Source organism: Gavialis gangeticus, unplaced genomic scaffold, assembly GCF_001723915.1.
Source record: "Gavialis gangeticus isolate Ggan-Ray unplaced genomic scaffold, GavGan_comp1, whole genome shotgun sequence".
NCBI classification, from domain to species: domain Eukaryota; kingdom Metazoa; phylum Chordata; order Crocodylia; family Gavialidae; genus Gavialis; species Gavialis gangeticus.
The window spans coordinates 6,332,866-6,344,631 of NW_017729017.1; the positions used below are offsets into that span (position 1 = coordinate 6,332,866).

General features: G+C 47.1%; 1 protein-coding gene across 1 annotated transcript in view; it reads right to left on the reverse strand.

Moving 5' to 3' along the window:
- TP53INP2 (tumor protein p53 inducible nuclear protein 2) overlaps nucleotides 1-11,766 on the reverse strand; it is a 78,608-nt gene that overhangs the window by 34,095 nt on the left and 32,747 nt on the right. The window contains exon 2 of the mRNA XM_019513074.1: nucleotides 5,133-5,508. Within this exon, the coding sequence (XP_019368619.1) occupies nucleotides 5,133-5,256 (124 nt within the window). The 5' untranslated portion in view covers nucleotides 5,257-5,508. The remainder of the gene's footprint in view (nucleotides 1-5,132; nucleotides 5,509-11,766) is intronic.

Genomic DNA, 11,766 nt, shown 5'->3' on the forward strand with positions numbered 1-11,766 from the left:
AGGCTGAGAGGGGATCTAGTGGCTACCTATAAACTTGCCAAGGGGACCAGCAGGCAAAGGGAGATTCCCTGTTCCCCCCGAGCACTACCGGGAGTAACAAGGAACAATGGCCATAAGTTGACTGAGAGTAGATTCAGGTTAGATATCAGGAGGCGCTACTTCACTGTCAGGGCGGCTAGGATCTGGAGCCAACTTCCAAGGGAAGTGGTGCTGGCTCCTACCCTGGGGGTTTTCAAAAGGAGGCTAGACAACCACCTAGCCAGGGTCATTTGACCCCAGCATCCTTTCCTGCCCATGGCAGGGGGTTGGACTTGATGATCTGCTCAGGTCCCTTCCAACCCTACTAACTATGAAACTTTCAAGTGAAACCGGGCACAGTCTCTCTTTGTAATATTGGGCCCAGACCAAATTGCCAATGCAATGGCAGCTCTCTCCCAGAAGCAAAACAACTGCCTATTGTACACACAGTTTGCCATGGCAGGTTGGATGGATGCCCTCCCCACTTGTGGAGAAACAAAATTTTGGGGGGGGGGCAGAACTAAAAGTAGACTATGCTTGTTAAACAGACTGACTAGCAGAAATGAGTTAGGCAGGGGAGGCATCTGAGTAACTTACTATCTGTTTTCACCTCTGAGAGTATATGCCCGATCCAAACTGGATATAGACACCTAAAGACTGGTACATATAAACTATAGAAGATCTTTGAAAAGCAAGGCCCAGGGTTCCACCTTGCACACAAGTACCTTCATAATTTTGCCCCCTTTTGTGTATTCTGGCCCAGCAATGCTTGAATTCTTTGTTGCACAGCTTGGTGGTTGGGGCACTGGGAAGTGGGAGATGTGGGTTTAAGCCTCCTCAAGCAAAGGGTGGGGGGTAATCCTAGTCTCCCACCTGCTGTGTGGGTGTTTGGACAATGAAGCTGTTGTATGAAAGAGGGTGGCATTCCTGGGCTGTGGATCCTTAATAGCAGGAGGTGAGGTTTTGCACTGGAGGGAAGCCTTGAAACATCTGGGCTAGGGACAGACATTCAAGAAGCCTGAGCCTGAATTCATTCAATCTTTGCAGGTTAGTCTAACCTGCAAAGATTGAACCAGTTTGCAAATGGATAGAAATTCACTTTTGATCCGGGAAATGCAGGCACACGCCTGCAGTGGCTCAGGCTAGATGCTGGGGGGTGCTAGAGTGAGCCCTGCCTTCACTTCTATAGTGCTGAGCTGATGTGGGGGACTTGGCCAGGCTCCAGCAGGATACTATGATTAGGGAGAGGCCCCCACCCTGGCCTGCACAGTCCCCAGCCAGTGTGATCAAAGATGTATTTAGCCTGGTGACCTAGCAAACTCTTTTAACACTTGTATGCTGCTCTATATGGATTGCAAGTCTAATTCAATAAAGGGACCTAAAAGTTAGGAGTCCAAGGGAACTTTTACACATGCTCCAGGGGTGGGAAGGGAAGGGGGTGGTGCTGTAATTAGAATGGCTCTGAGAGCCAGTCTAATTAAAGCGCTGTAGTGTCTTATGTATCAGTGTCCCCGTGCTTCAAAATGGTGGTGGGGGCGCTTGAACTAAAGCCTGTTCATTTGCTGGGCATATACCTAGTAGATCACCTTGTGGCCCAACCATTGGCAGGGCCCAACAGACTACAGTGCTATAGACTAGAACGTTAGGGACAGAAGTTACACATAAACGGGTTTAAGTGACCTCCCCTCCACCCCTGGCAGACCCAGGCTGGGGTCCTCACCCTCCAGTAGGCTGGTGCCTGGCCACATCCCCTCCTCTGGAGCAGGGATGGGGTGGGGGGAAGTGAGTTGGGGAGTCTTGGGGGCTTTCTCTCTTCCCTTCCCCTTGGCAGTGGCTGGCACCCTGCTGTAGCACCCCCAGCTTCTGACTTGAGCAGGCATGTGGCTGCATTTCACAAGTCAAAAGTGAGCGTCTGTTCATTGCTTATTCGTTCAATTCGCACAGACTGAATCACTTTAGCCTCTGGCTTTTTGACTGTCTGTACTTAGCCAAAGAGTTCTGCTGTGAAGATCCATTGCCAGCCCTCCTCATTGCATCACCATGTGGAGGCTCAGTAACTCGACAAGCATTGCTGGGGCTTTGGGAACTTAAAGCCTCAATGGATTTCAAAGCCAAAGGAAAACAGTGGGAGATTCTAAGTGTGCCCTCTGCTCTGAATCAGTGAGCACAGCTGTGAGCTACACAGTGGCATTCCAAGGAAGGACAAAATAGTACAGCACCATCTGCTCCCTTTCTCTGCCAGCACGCTTTTAAGATCGACTTCCTCCTGCCTGGCTCCATGTACTGTGCAGGTGGGACCTCAGTGCAGCTCACCTGGCAGAAAAGGAGTGACAGAGAGGCATGACCCTGAGTGGTGCAAGACACCTTCCAAACAAGTCAAGGAAAGCAAGCAGCCAGTTTTCTGGCATAAGTCCACTGAGAAATCTAGCACCAGGCACATCTATTTGTAGGAGATATTCTGAGCATCTTCTAGATTCTCCTGCAGCCAAGCTAGATCTTGCTGCCTTCAACACATAACATGAGCTGTTTGCTCTTGCAGGGATAAGCAGGACTAATGTGTAAAAGCTCCTTCAGTCTGTTGATTTATTGTGATCCCTGGGTCGAGCCCATATCTACTGGCTGAGCTGGTTTGTAGACTTAGAACTTGTTGGGAGCTAGAGTAAAAATGTGAGGATTTTGCTTTTAGATTCACTACCATCTGGTAGCTCCCCACTCCCTCCTTGCAACCAGATCAGCTTGAATCTATTATCTGCAGCACAGGAGCATGCGAGTTGAGAGGCTTTCTGTGATGAAAGGAATTTGGGTCAGGGACAGAAGTCCTGCAAGTGAAAAACCTTGTCTCAAGAAGAAGCTGAGGTTTCTCCTGTAAGTTAAAGGCAAACACCCAGTGGTCAGGGCAGTTGCCCAGGAAGTAGGAGACCCAGGTAATAGAGAGAACTGGACTCCCGAGCCTGAGAGTGGCCCTGTATGTCATATTATAACCAATGGAGGAATGTGGGGCTAGGGCAGGACAACTTAGAAAAGAAATCCACAGTTCTTCTCATATGCAGAGCACCTGGGTTGTGGGCAACGTTCCTTGTCCCTCCTGCCTCCTCAAAACTCTTCGCCAGTCAGCAAGAAAGAGACAGACTGAACAGTGCTGGACTTACAGCCCTGATGATTTTTAGATAGAAAAAAACAGGTTCAATGGCAGTACAAGCCCCAGCTGCTGCAGTACTACTAGTGTAAGCTGTAGGGGTTGGAACCAGCCCTGAGTCCTGAGTGCTTATGCCACAAGAGGAATGGAGACTCTAGCTTTCCCCAGGGCAGCTGTTGCACAGATACCAACAGGTGTGCCTAGCACCTCAACACTACTTGCCTCATTTACCTGTATGGTCCCCATCACTACAATGTGTGCGCACCTTGTTCTTTAATCCTCACAAAACTGCCATGGAGTAGGGAAATGCCATTGTCCTCATTGTACCATCACAGAGGAGATAAGGGACTTGGCCAAGGTCCCACAGGAAGTCTGTGTTGTGGAGGCAGGACTAGAATGCCAACCTCCCCAGACCCTAGACCTATCCTATAACCCCTCAGCCCTCCTTCTCCCAAGACTGGAAGCATAACCAGTAGGAGCTCAAAAAGCATAATCAGTCGGAGCTCAGTCTTCTTGGAGTTAAAGTTGATACTAAGGCCTAACAGAGCTAAAACAGATTTTATGTATCCTTGTTTTAGCCCAGTTTGGCAGAAAGGACAAAGACTGACTAGAGGAAGAAGATCCAAACCATTCCACTGCTGCAGTTACTTATTTCTGGGCAGAGTTGCAGTGCAGTAAGGAGAAGATGGCACCCTAGCAGCCAGTTTGGGCCACAGCCAGTTTTGGGCCAGCCACTTTGTGCCATGACATGGCTAGACTGCACCAAACCAGGGCAGCTGGCATGACCACTATTGTTTCTATAGCTGCTATCAGAGCTAAATGGGATAAAGATGCCTCACAATCATCTCTTCAATACATTTGTGATAGGCACCCAAACAGCAAGTGCTTCTGTTCACTGATGTGAAACCATACTCCTTATCCCAGCAGCTCCACAAATCTTCCCAGAAAACATTACCAGTGGTCTGTCTTTGAGCTTGTTTGCTCAGCCACATAGTACTTAATCTTGAATTTCAGTGACTGCAGTGCACACAAGCGGTGCTGCATTTAGAGGTCCAATTCAGCTGTCATTGCAATCTGTGGGATTTTGGCCTTTGCCTTCAAAGGAGGCAAAATCAGGACTTGGGTGCTACATGACATTTCAGCTCCTCTCCCATTAGCCTGTCTAGGTGTGATAAACTGATGATACTCCTACCATATGCTGACAAGCTTCCTGATGTCGTGGAGCACTACCTCCCCAAACACTCAGAAGTCACATGATGTCTAGTGGCATATGTGGCAACTTTCATACGATTTACACAGCCCCAGGTCCAGCAATTCATGTCTTTGAACAAATGTTAAAGGACTGATGGTGAGCAGTCTCAACTCGCTCTGAAGACAAAATGACAGCACTCCTGAGGCTGCCACAACTGCTATCCATCTATCTCCTTTCAAGCTGCCCTGGAGCTGGGAAGTGCTATTCAGACAACAAAGAGAGGGAACGCCCCAGAGCAACAGCAAGGTGTATTCAGTCTGGGAGCAGGGCCTGTAGTTTCTGATACAGAATGGGTAAGCCCTACCTGGAGCAGTTAGGCTGGGCAGCCTGGCTTGAACAGAGATGGAGTTGGCAATGTCCCACATCAGTACCAGTAAATTTTGAAGTCAGATGTTTGGCAGTCTGAATCTTGTGGCTCTGTGGGATCAGGCTGGAGATGCTCAAAGGAGAAGCTCCCTCAGGAGATTTCTACCTCCGGAGACCAAGCCAAAAGTACCAAGGGAACTACCTAATTTGTAGTATGTTCAGCATTTCTGCTTCCCACCCTGGCAAAAAATCAGCAAGTGCAGGGTAGGAAGCCAACCAGACTCTGAAGAGCCATGCGGGCTCAGGGAGAGGTTGGGTCAGAGGGGCAGTGGCAGGAACGGGAAGGGTTGGATTGTATCTGAAGTGGCTCACTCATGCTTAGGTATGTGGAGAAATGTACCCCTCCCTTTGTTCTCTCACCTGGAAGGTCAATAATGAGCCACCCATCCTCTTCCTCCTCCTCAGAGACAAAGAGTTTTTGTTCCTCAAGGCCCTCAGGGGTGTTGCTGTCACTGAAGAAGAGGCTGGTGAGGCGTTGGAACATGGCTGGGGAATGATTTCCAAAGCGAGTTTTGATGGGAAGAAAGATGAAAGCTGGTGCTGTGTCTTGGCCTCAGAACACAAAGATGGAAGCTGCAGGCGGGTGTTGGCTAAGACGGTAAAGCTCAGGAGTCTTGTCTTGGTGGACAAATCCTTCCGATGGGCAGGAATCACTTCCTTCCTAGTGAAATCTTAGCTGAGTTGAGATACGTATAGTGCAAGCATGAGGTTCTTCACTTGGCTTCAGTGCAAAGGCCTGCAAAGAAAGGAGAAATTCATTCATGCCCTCTGAAAAGTCCAGGCTTCCCACATCACGAGGGATTCAGACAGGCTGCAGGGAGGGGAGGAAGGAAACCGTGACATTGCTCAGCTACAATTAACTGCAGTCATTTTCCTTTCAGGTGTACTGCATGCTGTGCTCTAGGACAGTGTCTAGAGTCAGGCTGCCACACTTCTTACTTTCTCTTATTTTACTGAACCCACAGCGCCATACCAACCAGCCTTGTTCTTTCCTTCTCCATTTCACCCTGAACAATGACTGTTCCCTCATCTGTTCCCAAACAGTTGCTCATGTTTATCCAGTTTCCTCAGTGCATATTTATGACACTATAGAAAGAATAAGAAATGGGTTAATTGGGCGTTAGAGCCATGAGTTTTAGTCCTGGCTCTGCCACTGGCTTCCTGGTTGACCTTGGCCAAGTCACTTCTCTCTCTAAGACAAGGAGCCTGGCACCTGCTCACCTGCATCAGGTACTTTTTAGATGAAAAACACAATATTGTTCCATGTACAAGCATTATTACTAATAGCTAGCTGAGGGAAGGGTCTGGATTGCCTGAGCGCCCCAAGGTCCTGTGCTGGGATGGAGCAGGTGACGTATTTATTTCTATAGAGCCAGGCTGGACACCCCCTAAAAACAGATTTTCCTGGATTCTGTGTTGTCACGGGTGTCTTTATCTGTTTGGAGGTAGGAAGCAGAGCCCCTGTAACTTTTTTTTTCAGAAAAACACAGTCAAACAAAATGAGCTGTTTCTAGCTCCCATGATGGTGCTGAGTGAGTCACACTCACCAGTTACACAAATGCTCCAGACTTTTCCACTATTTGAGTCTTGGGTGACAGCAGGAGACGATGGGGGGGAGGGCCTGATAAATTTTAACTTTACCATAGGAAGTTAGCCCTGGCCCAGATTCTGAGTTTGATTACCCTGGTGTAAAAAGAGGAACCCATGCGTTGCAATAGTTACTCCAGTTTTATGTTGGGATCAGAATCTGGCTCAGCACTTTTAGCGCAAAGCTCTGATGAAAAGCTGGAAAGGGATTTGGACGGGCATAATGGTGCAGTTGTATTGAAAAGCTGATTAGAATGTACACAGCAGGGTGCTAGGGGTCACCCTGATCTCTGTAAAACATGAGGGTTTGGTCAACAACAATCACTCCTTATCAAGATGAAGCAGACAGGATACTAAATATGTACACCCAGAGCAGGCATCTGCTGAGGGACAGCTCACTGCCAGCAAGATTCAGCCATCCAGATTCTTAGACTGGTGAATGCACCTGCCTGGGTCCTCTTTTCCAGACAAAGACACAGCTCCATGTAAGAGAATAATAAATGGAAGTTACAAATAAATAGATAAATAAATAATAAATAATATTTAGTGTGGATTTAGCTCTTCCCACCTGTTGACCTCAAAGAACTGCAAAATTAGGTAGGTGTTTCACAGACAAGTGACAGAACTGGGAACAGAGTGCTTATTTCCCTTTTTTCAGACTACTGCCCAAGAACTAGGCATGAGGGGAGCATGTTACGCAGGAAGAAGAGGAGCAAGAAATGGTTTATATTTTGCTATTGGAAATACAAGGAGTAATAAAAAGATGGGGAGAAAAACAATTCACTGCTCCATGTCCTCAAAACTCTTTTCCTGCTTGAGTGTAGCAGAGAGAAACCGAAGAAAATATAGTCAGTTGACTAATCCCTCTTTCGCTTCCAAATTTTGGAGCTCAGATCAACTGAACACAGATTTCAGCCACCTCAGATCTGGAAAGCAAATGAATCTACCAAACGTATATGAAATTTACCCAATTTCCTCGCCATTGCATTCTTAACATAAGCAAGAAAAAACATGTCTTGTCATGCAAAGGGCAAGTGCAGGCCTAACAGAGAATTGCATAGTTGCATCCCATAAGAGCTTGTTCACTAGATCAGAGGCATTAACTGTACTGGGGCTCTTGGGCTGCAATATGATGGTAGTGTCCAAGAGATGCACTCTTACAAAAATAGCAGATGGCTTTGTGACCCGTGCCTTTTGCTTGATAAGGTTACTGACTCCAAGACATGCAAAGCAACACTATGAGTTTTTCATAATAAAGAACTTCACCCACTTTAGGGGAGGTTTGAGGCTGGTAAGGTGTCACTCAAAGATATAATATAATTTATTATAAACCTCTGTTAATTTTTGGATAAGATTTTCCAGTCCGGTCCAGAAACTTTCATCCCAAATAGCAATTTCTGAGAATGAGGCTAGGGGACAATATGGCTTTGGTTCAGGTTCAGAGAACCTTGCAGCCTTTTCTGTGAATAGTTTAACCACCCCCATGCTTTGGAGCAAGGAGATGAAACTTGACAGCCAGGTGGCCTTTGTAGCTTCTCTCTGCCCTGAGTTCCCCCTGTGGAAGTCTAAGCAACAAGGAGCAAGAGAGCTCAATCAAATGCAAAGGGAACAGGAGTTGAGATTGGAAGGGGGATGTATAGGTTCTTAGGGTGTTGATTGGGACTTGAGTCTTTTGGTGTGGAGGGTAAAAAGGGAAAACTGGGAATTAGGATCAGAGGAAATGAACTGGGAGCTGAAGGGACTGGGCTCAGCTGTGCAAGAAAACTTGGACGGAGAATGGTGTTAGGAAAAAAGGAGAACAGGGACAGGAGACAAATGTGATGAGGAGGGAAGAACTAGGACTAGTTGGACAAAGAGACAGGACCAGAATCTTGTGGGGGATAGATTCACTGTTAGCGTGGAAAAGCAGCATGCGATCATTACCGCATGCAGGTTCTCAGGCTGTCTTAATTCTAAGTTGCGAGCACTTGACTGCGGAACCCTAATAATGTTGTTTTAATGCAGGTTAAAGGGGAGTAGAATACAAATGTCTCTCCATTCCAAAGTTAAACAGACAGAATTGCTCTCCAGTTCTGAACACTTTGGATTGTTTCTTTCTGAACTAAGGAAGAAGCATGTCTGTCGCTTACCATCCAGGTCACTTATTCTACAGAGCCAGGAACTCAAACCCTCAGGCAAGTCACTGTCATTCTCTGCTTCATTACCACCCCCATTTTAATGATAGGGAACCTAATTCCCTGCAGCTCAGAAGGGGGTAGGAGCCTAATTTAATTCGTATCAGTAAAGCTCTTGGAGGTCTGCAGATGGGAGGCACAAAGTGAAAAATTCATTTAGATGATGGACTAAAAGGAACATCAGGGGATAGACTTGTGGAAGCTAAAGTTGCAACCATGAGATAGTGTTATACATGCAATTCTCTGCTTTGCACAGTTGTACATGTATTAAACTTACAAGGTAAGACCCCTGTTTAAAAGAGTAGTTGTTTTTGACTGAAGTAGCCTTTTGGGAGTTTGGGCCTAGCATCAGCCGTGGCTCATCTGGGGGGCGTGGAGAGTGGGAGGGCAGCTATCGGTATTGGCCCCAAAACTGGGGACATAGGGGAGTTATGGTAAATTCTGGTGTGGCTGCAGCCCCCCCATCCCATTGCTGCCAGCACCCACCCCAAGCCCAGCCCCACCCCACCAGGGAGAGCTTGGTGCAGTCCTGGCTCCACACAGATCTGGAGGCACACTCTCCCCCCCACCATGCCCTCCTGGACTAGTGGTGGGAGCAGCGGCAGAAGCTGCCAGATGAGCAGGCGAGCGCCAGATGAGCCGCAGCTCCATCCCACGCCCACCCCATCCCAGCTGGGCAATGCTTGCCCCTGCCCCAACCCCAGCTCCACTCCTCCCTCACTGCAGAGGCCTTGATCTGCCCCCCTTGCACCCTTTCCCTTCCCCCTTCCATCACACCAGACTTACCAACTGCACACAGCTCTTCAAGCTGCCCGGCTGTGCTCCTCACCACCTACATGCTGCACTGCAGCTGCACACATGCATGGGCCATTTACCGGCCATATCAAGCCGAGTTCCAATAGAGACAATTTTCTTTATGTCGCTGCTGATCTGATATTGGACCGATGTATCAGTGCACCTCTAGTATTAAGATACTTTCATTGCAGTTTCTTGCATAGGGCAAAGTGAAATTGAAATTGAAAATATCTGACGTGCTCATAGGTCATCAAAATTAAGCCTCTCAGGGGCCCCAAATGACTCTCTTGCCCAGGACCCCAACAACCATAAGGCACCACTGAATACTGTACAGTAGTGTATTAGCAGTGTCCATGCTGTGATGAGCTACTACGTAGTGTTATTAGGATTCTGTGCAGTTGTCATCTCATGTAGATGTGCCCACATTGTCACATTGAGAGACAGCCTTTGTGGCTCACATTTAATGGAAAGAGGAACAGGAAATACTAGAGGTTCAATGCAATTGTGTGAATAATTTGCATCTCCAGGATGTTGTGATGCTGGGGTGCTCTTTCCTTAGTGCTGCCATGAGGATGGACATTTTCACATTTAACTGTCACATAAAAATCCTTGAGGAAGCTTTTTAGTAACTGCTGTGAACTCCCTGCATGTCTGGTCTCAGGGACCTGTTTCATGAAGGCTCATTAAACACTCATCTGTTTAAGTGACTCTTTGCATTCATTATAAAATGCCAGAGAACATTATGCAGAAACTAGCATTGAAGCTAATCTATGTGGGGCGCACACACATCTTGTGATAAGAGTTGCTGGGCAGACAACTTGGAGAAGAGAGAAGGTGAAATTTAGTTTTAAACTAGGGAAAAAAGTGAGAGAGGGATAATACAGTGTTCAGGTAGGAGGCTCTGCATCCAGCCAGTAACATGGTAGCCAGATTTCCTATGAACAGAAGACCATCTGCTTATCTACAGAGCTGCTGACACCCCTGACCATTGCAAGCTTTATTCTACATGCTAGGGTTCACCCAGCTCTTGACTATCTAAAAGCATATTCAGTCAAGCTGTCCTTGCTAGACTTCCTACAGCAGTCTCCATCGAGTTTAAAAACCATTAGAGTTATCGCCATAACACACAATCACTCCACAATCTAGGTGAGAATTCCTACAAGACTCCTTAGGAGGAACTCAGCTTTCAAGCTTGAATAGGTCCAATGACATCAACAAAAATACTCCTGTGGGTACGTATTGCAGGATCAGATCCTGTATTAAAGCTTGCAGGAAGCTCTTCATTTCAGTCTAAACTGCTGACCTGCAGCAATTTAAAAAAAGTGGGTTTCCTTGGTTATGGAATGGGATCATGGCCTAAAGACATGGTCAAACCAACACCATGCAAGGTTGGTTGCTAGCAAATGCAGGTGACATGACTCTTCATCCAGTGCCAGTAGGTGGTTCCCCTGGAGGAACTGCTATCAGATGCTGGCATGCTTTCAGAAGTATGCTAATACTGGACCAGGTACCCTTCAGCTGATTTCCTTTATCTTGACTTTTGCCCGCCACCAATGTCTGACCGCACAAGCTCATTCTTTCTGGCTTCAATAAGATGGATGGCAAGACTGAGCCCAAAAAAAAGAAACACCTGATACTCCTTTACAGTGAACCACCTTCTGCTTAAATCCAAAGTCCAGTATCTGCTAATGCTCATGTACAGTTGTGAAGGACTGCGATAAACACTCAGAAGGCACACAATACTACAATGGAAGCAGTTATGATGCCCACATACACATGCAGGCTCAGAGCACCAATGCACAAACACAGCCAGAATTGCAGAGAAAGCAGGAGAGAGATACCTCAGCAGATAACACCTGGGTGCAAGAGAGCTGGCTTCTGTGATTTTGGGTGTTACTTACAGCTGTTTTTTTTCTGAGAGAGGCTCAGGATAGTGAGAACAGATCAGTTTTTGGGTGCCCAAGACTTTAAGGTTGGTTCTTGGAGATTCTCAGCAATTTTGTGTGCCAGTGACTTCAAATGAAGATGTGGATGTTTCACATCTGATAACAAGGCTCTAGGAGGCCTCAGACTGGGCATGCAAGGTCTGAGGTACCTACAATCTGTGGCCATTTATGGGAATATTGGTTAGTGGCTCTCTTTGCATCTGGATCCCTGTCTATGAAGCAGGGATAAATGATGCCTCTTTCATGGGTACAAAGAACAAGATGTCTGCACAAGACTCAACTGATCATCTTAGTCCTTCTGGCGACCTGGTGTTCCTCATGCACTTGTGAGAGGCTGAGGTGCATTTCCTCCACTATCTGCAGATACTCTGGGATTTTCCAGAGGCATCACTGGTGACCTGCAGGGTGGTATTCTGGACCAGAGAGAGGGACAAGTTGCCAGCATTCAGATACCAGATAAGCAGCAGTCATGGGTCTAGCAGTAAAGGGCAG